This window comes from Canis lupus, chromosome 7 (genome assembly GCF_048164855.1).
Source record: "Canis lupus baileyi chromosome 7, mCanLup2.hap1, whole genome shotgun sequence".
Classification (NCBI taxonomy): Eukaryota; Metazoa; Chordata; class Mammalia; order Carnivora; family Canidae; genus Canis; species Canis lupus.
Window position 1 is genome coordinate 68699977 of NC_132844.1, and position 21760 is coordinate 68721736.

Below are 21760 nucleotides of genomic sequence, written 5' to 3' on the forward strand. Positions count from 1 at the left end.
AGGTCTTACCATAGACCTATACTGAATGTGTACTGGAGTTTGAATGTGATATTATCAAAAATGTAGAAATGCATGCAGTGCAAATGTACTGGACTACTTTGTCAGCCAGCTTTTAAAGGACATTCCTTCCTAAGATTTGGGTGGCTTTGAGAGGCATTTTGGAGTAATGGTGGTGGCTGCTTTGGGTCTTGAAGGAATGCCTGTCACTGACATGAATTGCCCTTTTGTTTCAGATGTCATCTGGGTGATTCTCAGTGTGGAGGTGGGTGGACTTTTAGGAGTAACGCAGCAGCTGTCATCTTTTGAAACGGAGTTCAACACACAGCCACATCGCAAGGTAGAAGGAAACTTCAACCCGTTTGCCTCTCCCCAAAAGAACCGACAATCAGATGAAAACAACTTAAAAGACCCTGGGGGTTCCGGGTTCGACTCGATCAGCAAAAACACATGGGCTCCTGCTCCTGACCAAACCGAGCAAGATGAGAATAGACTCTCACAGAACTCTGTAAATCTGTCCCCCAGCAGTCACGCAAACAACTTATCAGTAGTGACTTACAGTAAGGTAGGTGCCCTCGGAGAAGAGGAGAAGGGGTAGGTGGTGGGCCTTGGGATTTGTGATACCCTTTCATGGCAAACCTAGAAGCCTAGAATGTTCTTTAAGACTGCTTAGCTCTCCTGCCAACAGCAACAATACAAAAACCTACCCCTTCTCCCCTCCCCCTCCCCCATCTTCATGTCCTGTGGATTACTTTATCCACATTTATAATTTACTACTGTCTCTCTGCTCTGGTTTGGGTGTTGAAAGAACAAAGTTTTTTACATTTAGCATTTAAAAAAATAAAGTCAAAATATCACCAACTGTCCTTCCAGTGTAAATGTATACTAAATCTAGACCACATGCCTTTGGAATCTCTTCCTGCTTTGTTGTTTTTGTTTATGTTTTTACTTTGGCTTTGGGTGGGGCTTTCATTTTTCCAAGGAACAAAGACAAACTCAATTATATATCCTAAATATTGTTGTTGGGCTTTCGCTTTATTTACCTTATTTGCATGTCTTCTTGTTGATGTATTTTCAGTCTATTACGGCCTGTCTACCTCCTCACCCACAACCCAGAGTGGCCCAAGTGATATTTTGACTTTTTATGTGTGGGACAGTAAGTGAGAGAATTGTTGAGTTCACCATGAATTTAAATATTTTGATAGTTCTGAGACACTCTTCTCTGTGTTTGATTTATTGATCTGCTTCTCCTTGCTAGCTGATTAAACAGTGTCTTCTACCCTCTGCTAAGGTGATGATGGTTCTTGGTTGTTGGTTTTGGTTGGTTGAGTAAAGTCTTGATGCTGAGCGCTCACAGTTACAGATGTTTCATATGGTACGGGCCTGTGAGCATTCCTTTTCATTCTTCTCTGGTTAACAATGCTATGTATTAGGCCCAGCACCCCACCCTATACAATCATATAACTGTTAAGTCTGCCCTTGCATCATGTTGGGATTTACCCTCAAATTTTGAAAAATAAAATTGATGTTTATTTGAGGACAAATTGTCTGTTGTAAGAATGGTATTTTTCTGACTAATGCTTTATATATGGTTCAGATCAAGAGGCAAATTAAGAAAAGAAACCTGGTGATGTGAATCCTATTTCTCCACACATTCTAGTTAGTAAGAGAGACTTCATTCAGTAGTGGTGTAACAGAGGATTAATTTTTTTTGTTGTTTGAATGGTTGTCATAAAGGATTCTGTGGAGTCATGTTAGTTGCACAGGATATAAGAGAAGTCAATTGGCAAGACAGTAAAATGCCTGTATTTGAGTTAAGACTTCATATTGTAACACTATAATAAAAGGTTTTTTCCTCTAAGCTCCTATTTCTCCAGATTTTCCTCCTTAAATTTAACCCTCCAGAGTATAACCATTCCAGGTAGTTAAGTGAGCCAAGCCCTAGGGTAAGCATGTCCTGTTAGAATTGGAATTTGCAGTTGAATTCAATGGGAAGATGAGAGTCAGAGGAGGCAAAACGAGTTGCTTTGGTGCTTTGTATAATACAAGCCCCTCTCCCAACTGTGAATTACTTGGATCAGTAGTTCCTGTGGTTTAAGGAGGCGGCTGTTCTTGGCCACAGCACTGCATTCATCGTCCTAAGTTGTGAAACTGTTAGTTGTTTGCCACTCCTTTAGGGACTGATGCCTTTTCGCCAATTCTGTGGTGATTGCCCAGGCCTAGGGGGTGGGGGCTAGGGTGGGATTGGCAAGGGGTCAGAGTGGATTACCTACCAGCCTTAGTTGAGGTCCTACCATGTTGTCTTTTTTTTTTTTCTTTGAAGGACTAGGCTATGGTGAGGGTAGAGACTATTGAGATTTCTTGAGGTTGATGAGGTTGATGAATTCATGGTATGTTGCCTTTTTTTTTTTTTTTTCCATGAACTCTGTAGGATCATTTAGAAGTAATATTTGCAAGAACCACAGTGAAAAGGTTCTCATTGGAGATGATATTCAAGAAGACTATTGGCTATAATGCATTGAGAATGTGGCACTTAGGTCCCAAAGAAAAACTGGAGCCTCCTTGTTTCTTTCTCTCTTTTTTTCCTTCCTTCCTTAAAGATTGATTGATTGATTGGTTGATTGATTGATTTTTAAGGTTAAGGGAAGGGCAGAGGAGAGGAGGAAGGAGAGAAACAAGCAGACCTCCGTTCTCACTGAGCAGGGAGCCAGTGTAGGGCTCAGTCTCATGACCCTGAGATCATGACCTGAGCTGAAATCAAAAGTCAGTCACTTAACTGACTGCACCACTCAGGCACCCTTCTTGTTTCTTAATTTAAGGAGAATCTTATTCAGAATGCATTTATGTGTGCATCTAGCAATTGCTCTGAAAGGATTTCTGGTTAAAGTTGAGTCAGCTCCACCTCTTAAGGCTGTAAGAGAACAGGATAGGGTATAGACAGACATCACTAAGTATTTATTAACACATCTGTGTACATTTTAGATCAGTGTACATTGTTCAGATGGAGACTTGAAGAATAAAAGAACTTACCCCTATCAACTAGCAGCATACAGTGTAGTAGGGGAGATGAAATATGCATACAGCAATTAGGAAACAATTTAGTTAAGTATGGAGAGACAAAAACAGTCAAAATGTGCAGTTTGTGTGTATGGCTGTGGATTAAATTTAGGGCAGAGAGGAAGAAGAGATTGAGTTGGTCTTTTCAAAGGATAGATTTGGAAAGAGGAAGGACAGTGGAGAACACTTTAAGTGCTGAGGGCAGAATGAGTAAGAGACATGTTCTCAGGAGATGTGGGTGACAGAGATGGGTTCAGGTTGCGGTGCTTTTCTTTGAGGAGCAGTGGATGAAATAGTCATAAATGGCTTTGAAAAGAATTGAGACTGTACTTAAATGGATATCTTAAAGCAGAGCTTATTCATAATACTAAACATTTGTGTTTGGCTTGAGAATACAGATTTATCTTTATTTGTTTGTTTGACACAGAGCACAAGCAGGGGGGAGCTGCAGGCAGAGGGGGAGGGAGAAGCAGACTCCCTGCTGAGCAGGGAGCCTGATGCAGGCGCTATCCCAGGACCCTGGGATTATGACCCAAGCCGAAGGTGAAGGCAGACACTTAACTGAGTTAATGTATACTATACATTATAATATACATAATGTATACTAACATGGCACCTCCAGATTTATTTATTTTTGAAGGCAGGCATGCTTGAGTCAGCTCGAGAGTATGCTTGACACAGTGATGAGATTGGGTATACCAAAGTTATGTTCTAACTATTCCTATATGGCAAGTGTGTTGCCACGTACTTTACATGTTTGATCTCATTTTTTGGACAAGAAAACAAAGCTCCAAGGGACTCAGTAACTTGCTCAATATTACATAGCTATTGAGAGGCAGAGTTGGAATTCCAATCCAAGGTGCCACATTATTAAAATGTAGTATTAGTAGGTAAACCTGGGCTCTCCCTAGATCCTCCTGTTGGGCTGGAGGCTGTATTTGGTTAAAGCATTTACTGAGTTGATGATCGGTATCATCAAAGAGTGAAAAAAAGCAGAGTTGAAATAAGATCAGTGGCTCTAATGTAAACTGAAAATTGCCTGTGGCATCTTCTTTTTGAAGAGTTCCCTTGTTTGTCTTTAAAGTAGTTTTCCTGGTTAATAAAAATAAGAACTTAGGGTGCAAAACCTTTGTGGTGTTTATAATGATTAGCACCCTTTTGTTTATTAAATGAGTGGAAAGAATGAAGGGAACCTCTGGGCTTTAGACTTGGGTTGTGTGTTTGCAGTTCACCCCAGGTGCCACCTTTATTGGATAGGGAGGAGGAGTACCTGATGCCCCCATGTCAGGGATCAGAGTAAACAGTAGATTTGACTTACTCCCTGCCTCCCATTAAGGCTGGGAAAGAACATGATGCTCTTGGAAGCCCATGACCACAACTATAATAGATATGGTTTCCTACTGCCTCCATAGTTACAGTTTAACTTGGTGAGGTTGGTAGGATGAAATGAAAAGATTGCTTCATGCATCTGCTCTAGGAGGGCTGCATAGGTATGTCATCATAATGACACATATGGCAGTGCCAGGAACTGGACACCCCAGGAGCCCTTCCCCAGCTGTACTTGAATAATCATAAGCTCTCTAGACTCAGTGCTCCATGTCTGGGGGGAAGCTCTGGGTGAGAATGCCAGCTCTAGTTCCATCCCACAACTCAGAAGGCCTGGCCCCTCCCTGTGTGAGAGCTGTCAAAGAGAGTCAGAAAAGTAAGTATATGCTGACCTCCTCCAAATATTCATAAATCTGACTCCCTGCTTTTTGTTAGAAATTAGCTGGTCTCATTGCTCAATTGTGGCTGACCTGTCCCATGTGAACAGTCAGATCAAGTATTGATGAAGGTTAGGTGCTGTTATAGTGAACCCTTTTTATGTGATTAGCTCAAGAGCCTCTGAGGACAAACAGTCACAGTAGGATAGGTGCTTACTCTGTTGACTCAAGGCTAGTGTTGCCATGCATTCTAGCTCTCTGACTCATCTCTGGAGGCCAGGATAGCTTCTGTTTGGACAGTGTGAGAATAGTTTAAAAAAAAATTTTTTTATAGAGGTGTGGAAGGAGAAAAGTCCTGTTAAAATTAGATGGCTTTTCCCCCTTATTTGCCAGTAATTTTTTTAATATCTAAATGTTTTCTAAGAAGGCTTTCTTACAGAGGAAAAGCACGCCAAACAGTCTGATGCAGGACAGATGGTAATAGGCGTGTGGCTGTCAAAAACCAAGGGGCTGTTCTTAAGGAAGGCCAAATGCTTCACTTCCTTTCTCTTAAAAAAGTAATAATTTACACTGAGGGAGCTGAAAAGAATCCCAGATTCATTTATTTTGTTACTTGGCCTATGGCTCTTATTTTGTATTTGTTCTTACTTTAAAAAATGTTTGGAGCTGGTATATGTCATATACTCCTCCTTTAAACTGGATTACAGTCTGAGCCACTGTTATTACTTCCGCCAAGTGCTGGTTCAGAAGGAGAAACTTGTTATTATCTTTGTGGGGAGGTTCATCGTGCTCCTCCAGTGTCAGCCACTGCCGAGCGCCATCTGCCCTGCCTGCCCACATTCCCACCTGCTTCTCTTCCTATCTCTCTCTGACAGCCAACCTTTAGTATGTTTTGGCTCTGGAGATAGAGCAGGAGTCAGTCTGCTTTTATTACATCGGAAGTCAGCTCTCTCTAGATCTGCTACAATCTATGTTGACTAAGGCATAGAGGAGTTATTTTCCCTCCATTTAGGTGAGAGTTTAGAAATCTTAGTAGAGGTTGCCTGGGGAGGTTTGGAAAAGGCAAATCTTTTGCTATGTGGGCCTGAGGATATAAGAGTGATGGATCTTCTTATCTATTTTGAAGTAGCCAGTTTAACATAATAATAGGGGGTGAGGTTGGGGTGACATAATGGAATTGGGTTCAACATTTGCCCAGAGCAGAGGGCCCTGAATTTGACCAGAAGGCAGGTGGTTGGTGTCTATAGCTGGGATAATTGGTTTTGTGAGGGAGTAGAGGGCAGTGTGACCTTCCCACTGCCATGGGACTTGAGTTTTCGCTCTCAGATGCCTACCCTTTTGTGAAAGGTTTAGAGATGATTCAGAGAGAAACTAGAAGGAAAACTTGAGTCACTTGATATTTTATCCAGTTTTTGTTTTCTTTTGGCAGGGGACAGGTAGCAAAAGCACAGGACACTCAGGTAGAGGCCAATCAGAATGCCGTAATTAGAGCTATAAAACTACCATTTATTGAGCACTTACTATGTCCAGGCACTGTGCCGAGAACTTTTTAAATTTAATTTTTGTTAAAATTATCAATGTATATAGTTTAAAGAGCCAAGTAGTTCTACAAAGTTTATTACAAAAACACTGGTCGCCTCCCTTCCTCCCCACCCCCAGCATTTGCTCCTCAGAGGCAGCAGGCTCAATGTTTGATATGCATTACTTCATTTAGTGCACACAACAGTACCATGGTTCAGGGATTGCTCTCTTCCCTCCTTTGCAGTTGCAGAGACTTGAAGTACACAGGTTCCATGATTTGCTCAAGGTCATGCAGCTAGGAAATGGTAAAACTAGGATCTGAACAAAAGCAATTGTCTTTGACTCTTGAGCCTGCTTTCTTAACAGTGTACTGCATTCATAAATCATAAATAGTGTTCAAGTACATATTCTTACCAGTTTAGCTAACAGCAGTGGGTTAGGAGAGAATGCTTTCTATACTATAGTGCTACATTTCAAATGAGGATCAAGCCAGTTATTAACTAAATATTATGTGACTTCTCTACTACTAAACCCTCTCCCCTCACAAGCTCTTATGGAAACTGTAGAAACCAGTTTTTCTCTCTAGCCTCCCAAAGAAAAAGATTCCCTAGACCCTCCATAGTTACTTGGGTTTAGATCTTTGCTGACATTGAAATTTCCATTAAATCACTCTTGTGACGGCAACATCTGTACCGTCTTGAAGCCACAAAACCTGTCTGTATTCCTCTATTATGGCCTAAAGATATAGTCTCTGAAGTTTTACTTTTCTGGAATGAATTTAAAATCTCTTTTTGAACATGCTTATTCCCTTTAAAGTCAGATTTTATTTCTGTAAAAGCTATCTAGAGAAAGCATATTTTAGGCAAAGGGATAGCCAGTACACACCCTGAGGTTGAAGTTTACCTGGTTTGTTTAAGGAACAGAGTGGAGGTGAAGGAGAGTAGAGAAATATGAAGTCAGAGGATGGAAACTAGATCGTGGGGGGGCTTTGTGGGCCCTTCCAAAGCTTTGGGCTTTCTCTCTTAGGAGCAGAGGAAACCATTAAAGGGTTTTGAGCAGAGGGGTGATAAATAAACCCCTTGCCTTTGGAAGGGGGTTGTAAAAGACAGTGGAGTAAAGATGACACCAAGGTTTTTGGTCTAAGCAACTAAAAGGATGGAATTGCCATCAATGGAAAGGGAAAAGACTATGGTAGAAATGGGGAGAAGTCAGGAGGTCCATTTGAGGCACACTGGAGATTTCTTTAAATATCCAAATGGAGATGTCAAGTGGGCTGTTGTATATCCAGGTTGCATTTAAAGTTTAGGAGAAAGGTCTGGGTGGAGATACAAATCTGAGAATTGTGACATACGGATTATATGTAATGCTATAAGACTGGCTGCAGTCCACTAAGTGATGAGTGTAGAGCAGGATTTCTCAGCTGAAGTACTAAGACTATTGACATTTTAGGCCAGATCTGTCTTGAGGTGGGGAGTAGGAGGGGGTGTCTAAATGCATTGTAAGATATTTAGCAGCATTCCTGGCCTTTACCCAGTCCCAGTACATGGCAGTAGTACCTTCCCAACCCCAAGTGTAACAACCAAAAATATCTCCAAACATTGTCAACTGTCCCTTGGGCAGGAAGATGACAAAATCTCCCTACTTGTGAATCATTGGTACAGGTAGAGAAGAGGTCCAAAGACCGGACTGGGCTTAATACTGTCTAACATTTAAACAAACTACTTCATGTTATTCAAAGCACATTTACTGTACTTATTCTCAATTTGTAACAGTCTCATGACTTCTGTAGTTACACCCTTCATTTGACAAGATAGGGAAGTTGTAAGTGACTTGTTCACCCTCACATAGCAGATTAGGGGTGGGGCATGGGCTGGAACCCAGGAACCCAGTTTGAGTCTAGTGTTCTTCTAGACCACACTATGATGAGGTTTGCTGGCAGAAGCAACGACCATTGGTTGTTCACTGAAAGTAGTCTACACTTACTGTCAGGTCGTAGGGACTTTCCCGTTCATCTTTTGGAGCTCCAAAAGAATTTATGACCAGGGAGGAAGCAGTGCAAAACTGAGGAACCTGTCCTGTTCATTGCCCAATTAGTACATTCTGTACCAGAAGGGAATTGTCAGGAAACTCTGGTTTAATGATATTACCATGACTCTCTTTTGAAAACCCAGAGGAGCCAGGAAAGTCCTCCCAGCCTTGCTGGTGTTTGCATTGGCATGGGTCATGTGTGCATTTTAAAAATAAATTAAGCAAACACTATGAGCCTTAGAAAATGTCTTTTGTTGTTTGTAACGTTACTGTCTGACTGAAAATAAAAAGTATCTCCAGGAACTCTCCCCTTTGTCCCTCAAGAGCTTCAAAGTTGTTCAGCTCCATTTTATTTGCTTTGGGGCTCTGAGCATTGTTTTAAACTGGTTTGATGCTGGGCAGTCTTGTAGCTAAAATGCAGCCAGTGTTCCCAGGATTGCCAGAATATTTTATTTTGGTTATGAGGGTGTTTTTCTTTCCTATGTTCTGAATTTAGCATTTTAATTTCTGATGGAAGTTCTCAAAGTGTAGGACTAGTGAAATCACAGGTTCAAACAGATAAGCGAAATTCAGAAGTGTGAGAAATTTCCCCCTGGTGTGTTCTCAGCTAAGTCTGCTGTAACTGTGTTCTAGCAGGACAGGTGGGGAATTCAAGGTTAGAAGCTGGGAGCTGTTGGACTTCAGGGGAAATGGGGGCTTCCTTAGAGTTCAGCTGCAAGGGAGGTTTTTTCCAAAGCTTTGGACACATCCACTTGCAAGGCCTGAGAATCTTGAACTTTTTGCTGTGATTTCATTGCCCAAAGACCAATTAAAACTGCTTTATACAGAGAGATAGCTTTGATACTATTTAGTTCATAAATGAGTGCTCAACCCATGCTAATCCTTATCTTCAAAGTATTTACTGTCTGATTACATACATGTGACTAGCTCATGGGAAAGAATAACAGCTAGTAAAGGAGTATATTGAGTTCCACTTGACTTTTAAGTAAGTGTTCATATGAAGTTTGAGGACGGAGAAGGCACTGGTACCTTGGTACTTGTTAGGTTCAAACTGAATTGGAGGAAGAGGAATCACACGTAGGAAGGCCCAGAGGCATCCACAGGTGGTGTGTGTTCACGGGACACCGGCCAGCCTGCTGCAGAGTACGGTGTGCTTAAAGAGGGTGGGGCGAATTTTGAAGGAAGACCTTTGAAAGCCAAGCAAAGGAGAGCCAATGTTTAATGTGGAAAGAAGCAGAGTAACAGCAACACTCTTGAGCAGGATCATGGCAAGATGACAGCAAGTATGGCTGAATGAGACCAAGGAGAGACCATTTGTTTTCCTACCTCAGTTAGCCAGACACTGGAGGGCGGCAAGTGATTCTGTGAATTAATTGTAAAAGAGGTGGGAGACTGCAGTAGCCTGTAAGGAAGGGTATAGTTGACAGGTTACAGAAATTTGGAAGGAAATTCTAAGAGGAAATGGGACCAGCCGCCTCCCCCAGTGCTACAGCAGAATCCCCGCAGTGCAGCCAGCACCAATGGTGAGAGGGCTAGGAACTTGAGTAAGCTTCTCTCCCTTTGGGTGCCCTCCCCAGTGAGACTCCTGTCAGTTCTTTCTTCCTGTTTAGGAAGTTCCTCCGCCCTAGGAGGTGACCATGAGAAAGCTCTGTGTGCTAGCCCCCCAACTGGATTCTAACACACCTGCTGTTACATGGGATTTGGCAGCTAGAATGCCAAATTGTAAATAACTTTTTCTGAAGTCTTTACTGAAAGGGAAAGTCAAACCCAGCCAGTGTTCTTCATCTCCTTGTTTTAGAACTATAAATTATATGTTTAATTCACAATCTTGTTTGAGTTTTATTCTTTATGGTGATATTCTTGAGTTGCCACACAGTAGGGTAGGTGAATGCTCTGAGAGTTGCCTTTGGCCATAGGGAGCTCTAGATAGATAGGAGGAAGACTGGAGGGAGGATGGGAAGAGGGATGATGAAGAGAGGAAGAATAAGAGTTGCATGATGAGGGGCACCTGGGTGGCTGGCTCAGTGGTTGAACCCCTGCCTTTGGCTCAGGTCCTAATTCTGGGATCCTGGGATCAAGTCCCATATCAGGCTCTCGCAGGAAGCCTGCTTCTCCCTTTATGTCTCTGTATCTGTGTGTCTCTCATGAATGAATAATAAAATATTTTTTTAAAAAAAGAGTTGCATGATGAAGGGTTGGATGGATGGGTAGAGGGAGAATGGATGGATAGATGACCAGGTCCCCAGCAGGATTGTAGAAGTTAGTTAAGAGCAACAGAAAAACTGTTACAGAGATAAGTATAAAAAATTGGTTTTGCAGGGCTTTAAAAAAAAAATCATCACACTTCGACTGAGTCAAGCTTTGAGCAGCTTTGGCACAAGCAGAAGGCTGTGAACTGAGCCTGCCCCATGATCAGCCCTCATGCATAAAAATAGGTTTATTTTCTTTCCTTTGGCTGGTTCTCATACTCATCCTCAGCCAGTGCATCAAATATATCTTTGAAATTTTGAGGACTGTCACATGAAAGTGGCTTGAACACCAGTGTGGAAGCATCTACAGAAGTACCTCTCCTGCTCACGTGGCCCTGCTCTTCCAGTAGGAAACCTCCTGGAGCAGTCAGCCGCCATTGAGGGAAGGATCCTGGTTTGAATTTTCTTGAGAGAGTCCTCATTACTCTGCCCATTATTCCAATAGAGACTTTATTTCTAATTAATAAGAGAAGAACAGGTTTGATCAGGGCGTGGTCAGTCAAGCCAGCCTTGTGAGCAGGGCCCCACCACACCATGTTTGCAGTACAGGATCAGGACAGAACTTAGTACTAAATCTTGTATTCTTCTGTGTTTGCATTCAGTGTAGTTAGTGATACAAAAGGAGCACTAGGCAGAAGCAGCGCTGACCAGGACTGGCTCAGGCAGTAAGGCGGAGGAGGGCTCTCCCGATGTTATCTGATGCTGCCATCAGTATACACCGGGAGAGCATGTTATTTCACAGCCCTGCAGCATACGCTCCTTTTTGTTAATGTGTGTGAACCTTTTTATTTGTTTAAATCACAAATAAAAGCAAAATAAAGACAGGTATGTGAAAGTGTCCATGTTGTGGTGCTTTATCTACACAACTAACTTCCAAATAGAAAAGGTGTACCCCAAAAAACCCTTGTAAGACACACCGTTGTTTCAGTAGGTTTTTCAGCCTCCTTTTTTTCTCCCTGGAATGTTAAAAACCAAATGGCTCATCAGTGCAGAGTAGTTCACCGTCATTCACTCATTTGTGTTGCTGCTATTTGAGACTTAACTGTATGCAAGGCATAAAGAATTGGCAGAAGCAGGTTCCACCCTCTTCAAGGGCAACTTACTCTCCTCATAGCCCCATACTTCCTACTGTTGAAAATTGATGAGGAAACTTTTTAAAAATAGTCCAGCTGAAACAGAACTCGTGTCCTGTCTTTTTAGTACCTTAACATAGAGTTAATGTTTTCTCTGAGTGACAATTTTTAGTACTCTTCAAAAAGTTACTTTGATTTCTCTGTATTTTAAGAGAACTTTTGCAGGTCCACACTCACATAAGATTAGTGATAACCAGATCACTGGCTGAGAGTGACTCTGCTAGTCCACAGGGGGCAACTATAAACTATTGTGAAAAATCACAGATTATTTTTAGGTTTGTTTGAGAACAGATCACAAGTACTGGATCTTAAATTGTCTTTTTTAGGAGATTGTGGTAAATGGGACTGAGTTATGTTTTGTCCATAAATATTGTCTTCTAAAAATATTTAAAAATATTTTAGAATTTTAGCTAAGTTATGGCTCTCAGTAGTTTTTCCATCATGGAAGTTCAGTTCAGGACCTGGTCCAACTACTGTGATGATTCAGCTGGCCTGAGGCCGAGGTCTTTTTCCCAGACACCAAGGAACAGAGAGGCACCTCTGTCTTAGCTGGTGGGTATGGAGCTTCTGTGCTTTAAGAGAGCTTGCCTGCCCTGGAGCCAAGTAGAATTTAGGTCCCAGGGCTCATAGCTACTGCAGCTGTGCAGTGAAGGGCTTAGGGAAGGCTGAAGCACACAGGCAACACCTCAGTCCCTGTGGACCTAAAGGCTGTCTCTCCTTTGCCAGGAAAACTTTCCTGTCCCCTTAACAGATGTAGCCTTTGAAAGCCTTGAAAACTGTGCAACTCAAATAGGCCCTGGGGAACTGGCCTTTAGACTTGGAGTCAGATACAGGACTTCTTTTCAGGGTTTGATTATTCATACCCTCTCTTAGCATGGATAAATCCAGCCTTGTGGTTGGTCTCTGTGTGATGAGGAGTGATTCCTCAGAGAGAGAAGGGCAGCCTTCTGCACCAGACTCCTGAGCTTTGCAATCATGCTGATGGCCACAATTTTCACTTGAGTTGGTTTAATTCAGGGCTCTGTACTAACTACCACCTGATGCCTCTGTCCCTGTTTTTCTTATTAGTAGAGTCACAGCTGTTTTAGGAGAGGTGTCAGTTGAAGCCAGTTTCTTGTTCCTCTGGATGGAGGTTGAAGAGTTGCTAGGCCCAGAAGAGAATGAACGTTATCTCTATTGCCAAACCCTGCTTTTAGGCTGGGGTTGGAGACATGAGCCACTAAAACCTGTTACACTGGGCCTTGGAACTCCAGTGGAACCTGAAATGTGGATGGGCCTCCTGTTTCAAATATACCTCCATCCCACTGCTAGGAAAGGCACTTCCTGCGTAGCCTCCTGCTTGGCCTCCTGCCATTGGATGCCCTGAACAAGCTGTTCTTGGAATCTCTGCCAGGCTTTTCCTCCACCACTAGTAATGCATTGCCTGTGTTCTGTGATCCATCTATGACACCTATAATCCTGCGTGTGGGGAGTCTAGATGATAAAGTGGTTTTGAAATAGAATTGGTTCCCTCTCCCTTCCTGGAAGTGATGGTAGTTAATTTGAAGGGTAGGGTGGGTGGGACTAGAGTTTGTTCTTCAAGCCACCTTTCTGCACCAATAAAACATCAACAACTTCCAATATGCCATTCTCTGGGTAAAAAGGGATTAGGTATCATTTTTTTTCCCCAAAAGACACAGAACTTCAGCCACCAAGCTAAAGGCCAACAAATCCATAATCTAAGCTAGTTATATACCACACTGAATGTCCAAGGGCCAAGGCAGTCAAAAGTGGAAGTCTGAAAATGCTCATCGTGCTTTTGTTCCTCCCTCTGCCGGTTGCCCAGGACCCATTCTATTTATCTGTAAAATGGGAATGTGCAACAGCTCCTTAGCAAGGTCACGAACTCCCTTCTCCAAGCATTCCAGGCAAGTCACACGGCTATTGGTTGGATATTAAGGCCCATGTTGAAGTGTGTGGAGGTTTGGTCTGGAAGACAGTTAAATTTAGGGGAAAATATTTCATAGAAAGCAAATGCTGTTTGTCTTTTGGTGTCTTTCGGTTTTTCTTTTGTCTGTGCATTTTTTCCTGCACAGAGACCTTTGAGCATTGTATTGGTTCTAACTCTTGTAGGAATCAAGGCCGTTACTGCTTTCCTTGGGTTATTCCAGATGAACAAATACTGGGAAGTACTGAGGACACCTTGTTGTAAGCTTTCTATACTTTCTACTAATGGTGTGTGTGACCTCCAACCAGGCCCTACAGAATGGAGTCTGAGAGCCCTTTGGCTCCCCAGCCCACCCTTGTTAATCAGGTTGTACCATGGTAGCTGAGATGGTTACAGCCTTAGCCTACCTGCTGGAATGTAGTTCACTTGGGGACTGGCAAACATGTGGCCATTTTAAACACCACTGCTCTTACCAGTTATGTGCCCTTGAAGTTGGTCACCTCTCTGAGTTTGGAGATCTTGGTTTGTCTCAGTGAATCTTTGCAAGAATTACAGAGAATATGTTAAAGTGCCCCAGCAGCATCTCGTGTGTAGTTGATGCTCAATCCATGAAGGCCTGCCCATCCTCCAAATTCACCTGGTCAGGATTTTTTGTTCAGTGATAACCACCAAGCAGCTAGAGACATACTCCCGGTCTTTTGAGGCATTATGTAGGGGAGGGGAAAAAAGCGAAAGCAGTTTCAGTGCCTTCCACTGAAAACACTATAGAAACTTTAATCTCATGTTCCCTATTCTTGTCATCTTTGACCTTTGGCCTAAACATGACCAAAGGGCATCCTTTCTTAGAGTCCTATTTTTCAGTCTCTTGAGCCAGGCAGTATATTGAGTCAATACTCCTAGAGCTTGAAATCCTGGAAAGATTCAGAGAGGAACCCGAGACCCTCTGAGGAGAAAGGACCTTATGGTCACTTTGTGAGCTGGTGCAAAACTGGGAGTAGAACCCAGATCCCCTCCTCCCAGTTCTGAGCGGCCTACATCCCACAGCAGTGGAAACAGGGAGGGTCTTGCATCTCCAGGCTAACTACCTTCAGAGAGCCCTGCCTCTCTTGGGACCTAGGAGACTGTGACCAGATAGATGGTATGACCCCCAGGCACTTGTGTCGCCAGGCCTAAGCAGCTATTTTAAAACTTGGATTTGGAATGGCCAATATTCCTTCGACTCAGAGGTGTCTGACACTCCAGATAGTAGTCTGGGAAATACCTGTCCTCTTTTAGTTATTAATTCAACAAATGTTTATTGGGTACCTCTTGGGCCAGGCATCATGCTAGATGCTGGGGAGATGGAAGCAAACAGGACAAAGTTATACCGAAAAGGATTCTAATCACTGCCAACCCAGCAAGCAGACACTGTTTTCCCTCCTCAAAGAAATGTGTCATATTTTAACTTTTTTAATTTATTTTTATTTTTTTTAAAGATTTTATTTATTCATGAGAGACACAGAGAGAGGCAGAGACACAGACAGAGGGAGAAGCAGGCTCCCTGTGGGGAGCCCAGTGCAGGACTTGATCCCAGGACCCCAAGAGATCATGACCTGAGCCAAAGGCAGATGCTCAACCACTGAGTCACCCTGGTGCCTCTGTGTCATTTTTTTTTTTAAGACAATCAAATTCTGACTGCCCATATCCCATCAAGCTAATAGGAAATTTCATGTCAGTCATTCTTGTGCCTTCTCACTCTCGGTTGTGCCTAGTTTCAGGATTCTTAACCTAGTTGTCAAGCATCAACACTCTCCAGTCATTTGTCACAGTTATGGTTGAGGCATCTGCTCTTTGTACCCCTTTGGTCCATTTGGTCCAAGGGTCCAGCTGCCCATAGGCCACTTTAGGGTGTAGGACCCTAGGGAGGCTGGTCACCAGTTAGCTTTTGCCCTCCTAGGTCTTGGCATTGACCAACTCTTTCCAAAGAACACACTCCAGGAGGAGGGTGGGAAGGTGGAGGGAGTCACAGGGCATCCTCCAGCAAGTTCATGCCGCTGCTTTTTGGTGTCGGCACATCTTGGTGTCTCATTCTGAATATAAGGGAAAAGTGAGACTATGAAGCTTTTTCCACCCAAACAGTACTGAAAATAACTTTGGGAATAGAGAATAAACCTTATTATCACGTGGCAAGGGAGAGGCAGTGTGGGAGAGCAAAAATCAGACTTAGTTTTAAACCTTGGCTCTGCCTTATTCTACCCATGTGACTTGGAGCAGGTCTTTTACTCTCTGCAGTCAGATGGGCCCGAGTTAAATGAGCGTCGTAATACTCACCTGGCTTTCAGGTAAGGTTTAAAGACAATGTGTGCAAAGCTGCTAGTACCATGCCTGTTATCTACGTGCTTAGACAGTTGCCATTTCTGCTGCAGTGCTGTTGTTGGTATAAGGGGCATTAGCCAGAAGGTTAAGGTGCAGAAAATGGTGCACTGGGATCTTTAGCAGAAAGGTTGAGACGTTGTTGTCCAGCAGAAAGGAAGGCTTTGTGACCTGGATGGAGGAAAGTTGACACTGATTGATGTAGCAGTTGAAAGATGAGGACTGCCCCCACTGCCTCCCATCTCTTTGGTTGGTGTGATGGAGTGGGAACACTTAAGGGCAGAAATGCTGATATGTGGCCCCTTGAGGTTTTGGGTAGCAAGGACAACCCTCAGGCTTTGTCTATGCCTTGGGGCTTCCTTCTGGCTCACTGGGGACCATAGATTCTTTAACTTGGTTTAATTGTCAAGTTGTACCTGCTTTGTTTATCATCACTGACTATGTTCACTCTCTTCCAGGGGCTCCACGGGCCTTACCCCTTCGGCCAGTCTTAAACGGACACCGGCAAGAAGAAAAATTAACAAAAGACAGAAGGCCTGACTTTGGGGTGGGGGGGAGGGCAGGGGGTTCCTCTGGATTGCAGACCATACTGCATGGACCCCTGGCTCTGACCCCCCTCTCCCCCAATCCTGGAAGAAGAGGAAGAAGCAAAACAGACTAGTTTTGAGTAAACTCAGTATGCATGTGTGAATGCTGAATCGCAGGAATGGTGTTGAGGCTACTAAGAAGAAACCCATGCAGCCGCCTTGGGTTTTGTTTATTAGGCATCAGTCTAACAAGTCATTAGGTCACTTGGGAAGGAAAACAAAGTTTCAAATGGGGGAAAAAAAGCCATCTTTTTAAACAAAAATTACTTTGCCTACAAACAGGTTGTAGTTTTGAGCACACGTTAATTTTTTTCCCTCTTTCCCCACTCTTTTTTTCTTTTTTTCTTTTTTTTTTTAAGGTAAGGGATAATATACCCTTTCTAGAATAGCTGCTTGCTCTGGAAGCGATTCAGGTTACAAGCTGGTGTGGCATGTTTGGGGACTCTGTGGGTCTGTGCTACAGGTGGACATCTCCTGTGCCACCTGACTCCAGCAGTCTCTGACCCCATTTGTTTTTAATGGCATCAGCCAATGAGTTATCACCCTTTTCCTCTTCTTTTCTGCTTAATCTTCTGTTGATTTACACCTTTGACATTTGTATTCATCAACCCTGTGGCTTGTTACCATCAGAACCTCTCTGAAGACCAAACTTCCCTGTGTGGCCAGCAGAGGAAGTCTTGAAGACAGATCTTGGGCAACATGGAAGTTTCTGAGGCCGAGAGGTGTCCTTCTGCACACACAACAATTCAGATTGCTTTTTTCCATGTTTCTCTTGGCAGAGAGAAATGCCATCACGCTTACTGCTCTTTTGGATTCTTCATACACAGTGGCTCCCCGTTCGCGCTGGAAACAGTGCCTCTGTGTGTGTGTGTGCCACATGCACACACACACACACGAGTGTTGGTGCAGCTCACCAGCAAACATGCGGCAGGCAGGTGGAAAGGTGTCCAGGCTTCTCTGTTGTTAACAAACTCCCTTCCCTTGTTTCCCTCCCATTGTCTTTTGTGCTATTTTCACAGCCTGTTAGTGGAGGCTGAGCTGTTAACATATGAAGTTACAGCCCCAGATGGGGAATTGACCATGGGGAAGGGCCACAGTTACTGACTATGTGATTTGGGAGACCACACTTTGATGAAATGAGAGCACCCCCACCCTCAGCAGAATGCTTGGCTCTTGGGAGGTGGTGGGCGAGGGGCAGCCCAGCCAGAGCAGAAGATGATCGGCTGGCTGCCCACTTGGGCATGCGGCCCCACTGGCATCCTGTGGATCCCAAGCAGATTGAGATGTGGACCTCTCCATGGGATGCTCGAACCAGGCTAGAACAGCTGTCTGCCAAAGATACAAGAATATGCAAAGTCCCTCTTCTCTTTTTTTCTCACCCCCTCCTTCCCTTGAGTCTTGGTTGGTGTGATAGTCGGGGATGTGGATCTAGGGTGCGGTTGCAGGGTCACCTGCCTGTTCTCACACCTCCATCCACCCCAGGGGTGAGAGACAAGCAGAGAGACCAGGTGATGAGCGGCTGCAAGGGGTCATATAGCCTGGGTGTGGGTGAGGGTCTGCCTGCCTGTCTGTCTCTTGAGTGTCTGAGTTCCAAAAATGTGTGTTGTTTGTTCCTCCTCATCCTCTTCTGAGACTGTTGTTTTTTAAAGCTTGACTGTGGGAGAAAAGCTTGTATGAAGTTCCCCCTTTACCTCCCCACCTCCCAGAAAATAAAAGGATAAGCTTTGGTCCAGTGGAAAAGTGCTGGGGGAAGGTGGGGCCAGCCTGCCAAGGAGAGCAGTGCAGCTGGGTCTGGGGTGAGACTACGGCTCACCCCAAGCAGCCGCTTCCAGTGCACACAAGTGCCCCGCTCCTGAGCAGAGGGAAGTCCCTCTGGGTGCCCAGGCCATCACCGGCCCAAGCCAGGGGCTCACCATGGCTTTTTGTCTGAGGGCCCTCTGAGGCCCAGATTGCCACTACTGTTGGTGCCAACCTCCTGGGACACTGCCACCCTGGAGCCCACAGACACCCCAGCCATTCTCCTGGTTTGATGGCCCTCAAGACAGCACGTCTCCAGCTACTGCTGGCAGGATCATGGGAGGCTTTACATCACCTGGTTTCTTAGCTTCCTCATCAGCCCCACACCAGGTGTCCCTTCCCCACTTCCCAGGAGAGGCTGTCTGGCTTGATTCAGCTGGGGCTTTAGTAGGTCACCATTAGTGAGTCTGACCCTGCCAGAGGCATCCCACTCCTCCTCTTGCTTGGAGGCAAGGTGACTGTCCCAAGCACGTTGACTCCCCTCCCAAGAGCAAACCATTTCTGTACACATCCTTGGAGAGGTGAGCTCCTTGCAGAGGGCCAGAGCAAGCATAAGCCATGCGATAGGAGTAAGGGATTCCATGGCTGCCCCAGGACCATTCAGTCCCCTCTCACTAGTCTGAGTTCTGAGCAGTGCCTGGAGCCCCTTCTCCTCCCCTGCCTAGTGTGGTGATAGAAGTGACTCTCTCAGCCCCAGTGTGCTCTGCTCCTCTTGGACTCTTCCCCAAAAGTCAGGCTGCCTCTAGGCAGGACCACCAGTGTCTGGCACCCGTGAGAGGAGGCAGACAGCAGCATCCTTAGGGGCCTGAGCCCAGCGAGGGAGGCAGAGAGACTCAGGCCTGGGAAGAACCTATTGTGTGCATGGAGTGAGGTGTGTGTGGATGTGTGTACGCGTGCATGCCTTTTTTTTTCTTTTTGCCATGGGGACAGTTGAATTTGGGGTATTTTTCTACAAGAAACAGCCTTCTCTCCCCCAGTAAGGATTGGCTGTAACCTTAAGCTCATCATAGAACCTCACCAAGACAGCTTGTGTGGCTTGAGGATGGCCAAGATGGGATCCCCAAATTCAGCCGGAGCCCCAGCAGGAGAGGACGGTGGGGTTGCCAGGGCTCAGAAGTGCAAGCTGATTCCCCACCCCACCCTGCCTTGCCTTTCCTTCATTTCCTTGGTTGAGTGCTGGAGCAGCAGTGGCTGCCCGTCCAACCTGGACAGTGGTGTGTAGCAAGCAGGCTGGGTGGGTGTTTGTGGTGGGGCCTCTTGGTGCCTGGGAGGAGCTGAAGATGGGGAGGTTTTTCCTTACTGTATAAATGAATATTTGTATGATTAAATTAACACACACACACACAAAATCCTGTTTTCATGTGTGTTATTTTTATCGTGCTGTCAACTGCTACTCGCCATGTACTGCTCACCCCCACAGTGACTCTGTGATATGTGCTTTTTAGTCCCTGGGTCTTCTTTTTGCAAATGGGAAAACTGATTAGCCCTGGGGTTATAATTAGATCTACTGCCTTCCTAGCTTCAGTGACCAAAATGGTGAGGAAGCTCTTTCCAACGGCCTTTAGGTCCACAGAGTACTGTGCATCTATTGAGCATCTTGCTATCCCCAGCACATAAGCACCAGCCAAGTTAGTGTTGATCTGCCAGCAGACATTGTTTGGGCATTTACTGTGTGTTGGGTACATAGCACAGGTGTAGGAATAGCACAGGGAAATGCAGAGCATCACGGGCATCTTCCCTACGGGGAAAAAAGACAAGGCTTAGTTGAGGAGTCGTCCTCAGTCCTAGCTGGGCCCCTGGCATCCTAGATTTAGATAGAAGAGGGAATGCATCTTCTCTTAAGGTGGTTCCCATGGTGGTTGGGTTATAGTTCTTTGGTGGTCTAGGCACTGCTTCTGGCATATAATGAATTAGATAAGTTTTTGTGGACTGGCCTGGCAATCTGAGAGTCAGGTAGGGACCATGTTCTAGGCAATTGGCAAACAAGCTTGGAATCTTCCCCCAGTACTTAAAAGTGATACAGGCCTATGGTTACCTTGTCGTCAGATAGCATGTAAAGCTATTTGACGACTTAACTGGCATGATGGCAAATGGTGGATTCACTGGATCCATCTCTTCATGTCGGTAGCACTTTTAAGAGCTCAGAACTCAAGTTTGTCCTTAGTCACAATCACCCCTGTGGTGAAGAGATGAGATCAGAGGGGGGGGTTGCTTGAATCGTACAGGCTCAGACCCATGGCCTTGTCTCCCAGATTCTGGCATTAATTTCACTTAATTGCAGATCCTCAAATTGGCCTTCACCCTTGGCTGGCAAAGCTGTGTGTCCTAAATGATGGTGAGGCCATTTCCCTGTAGACAGCTCAGTGAAGGAACGGGTGGCCCTAGATTCATGAGAGAAATGGGGGTGCCACAACAGAACTGGCCTCTGCTCCAAGGGCCTAAATACAGGACTCGAGGAGTGTCTCTACTTAGCCTGATACCAGAGCCTCAAGGTGTGGGCGCCTGGCCCAGAGACCCCAGTGGTGGGTGCCCTCAGCCCCGCCCCCACGTGGTGCGTGACAGCACACCAGCGTCCTGCTTCCTTCCAGGCGCCCCAGGCTGTTTGTTCTCTTCAGGGGAGGGCCCCCACCCTGAACCTGGGTATCTGGCAGCGCAGACCCACTCCCAGGCCCTACTCGACACCCCTACCACTGGACACCTATTTGCTTGGCGGAATCTGTTTGTCTTTGGGGCTGTAACCTGTCAAGAAGTGACCAGGCCCTGGGAGAGGGGAGCAGCTTTGATGGCGGCTTCTGGCTCAAGCTATTCCCACGGGGGCTGGGTGACAGGGAGGGGGCTCTTGCCTGGGGTGGGGGCGGAGGTGCTGGGGAGGCCGTTGCAGTGGTCCGGGCCCGGCCCTCCTGCAGAGCAAACAGGTCCTCAGGCCACTTCCCTGCCCTAGCTCAGGTTGAACCTGGGTGCCTCCCACCCTGTTCTCCAGAAGGCCCCTCCCTCACCTGCTTGCTGTGACTCGGCTGCTTTCCCAGACGCCAACTGGTGTCCAGCCCTGTGTGGCGGCCAAGAGAGCAAGGCGCCCTGGGCACTCATGGGAGTGGAGTAGCAAGCAGGCAAGGCTGCTTTGAGCCTGAGAGTGTGTTCGAGTTTGGGGGTCAGGGTGTCCAGAGAATGGATTCTGACAGGTTAACATGACTGATGGATCGCAGATGCCTTCTCTTTTGTAAAACGTCCATGGCCATGTTTAAAAGCCAGGACTTAGATGGAGCTCTGGGGGGTGGGGGTGAGGTGCTTAATATCCTTCTTAGCCCTTTGAGATGCTGTAATCTAGGGCAGTGCTTCACAAGTTGAATGTATTAAATGCAACTTCTGATTTAGCAAATATTGGGGAAGCAGGCAAGATTCTACATGTCTA

The 21760-nt window shown here is 45.2% G+C and overlaps 1 protein-coding gene across 2 annotated transcripts in view; it reads left to right on the top strand.

Annotated features, from left to right (window-relative positions):
* Positions 1 to 19700, top strand: part of ILRUN (inflammation and lipid regulator with UBA-like and NBR1-like domains) — a 94034-nt gene extending 74334 nt beyond the window's left edge. For both annotated transcript variants that reach the window (XM_072833371.1, XM_072833369.1), the window contains 2 exons: positions 234 to 562; positions 16426 to 19700. In XM_072833371.1, the coding sequence (XP_072689472.1) occupies positions 234 to 562; positions 16426 to 16461 (365 nt within the window). In that variant the 3' untranslated portion in view covers positions 16462 to 19700. The remainder of the gene's footprint in view (positions 1 to 233; positions 563 to 16425) is intronic.
* The last annotated feature ends 2060 nt before the right edge of the window (positions 19701 to 21760 follow it).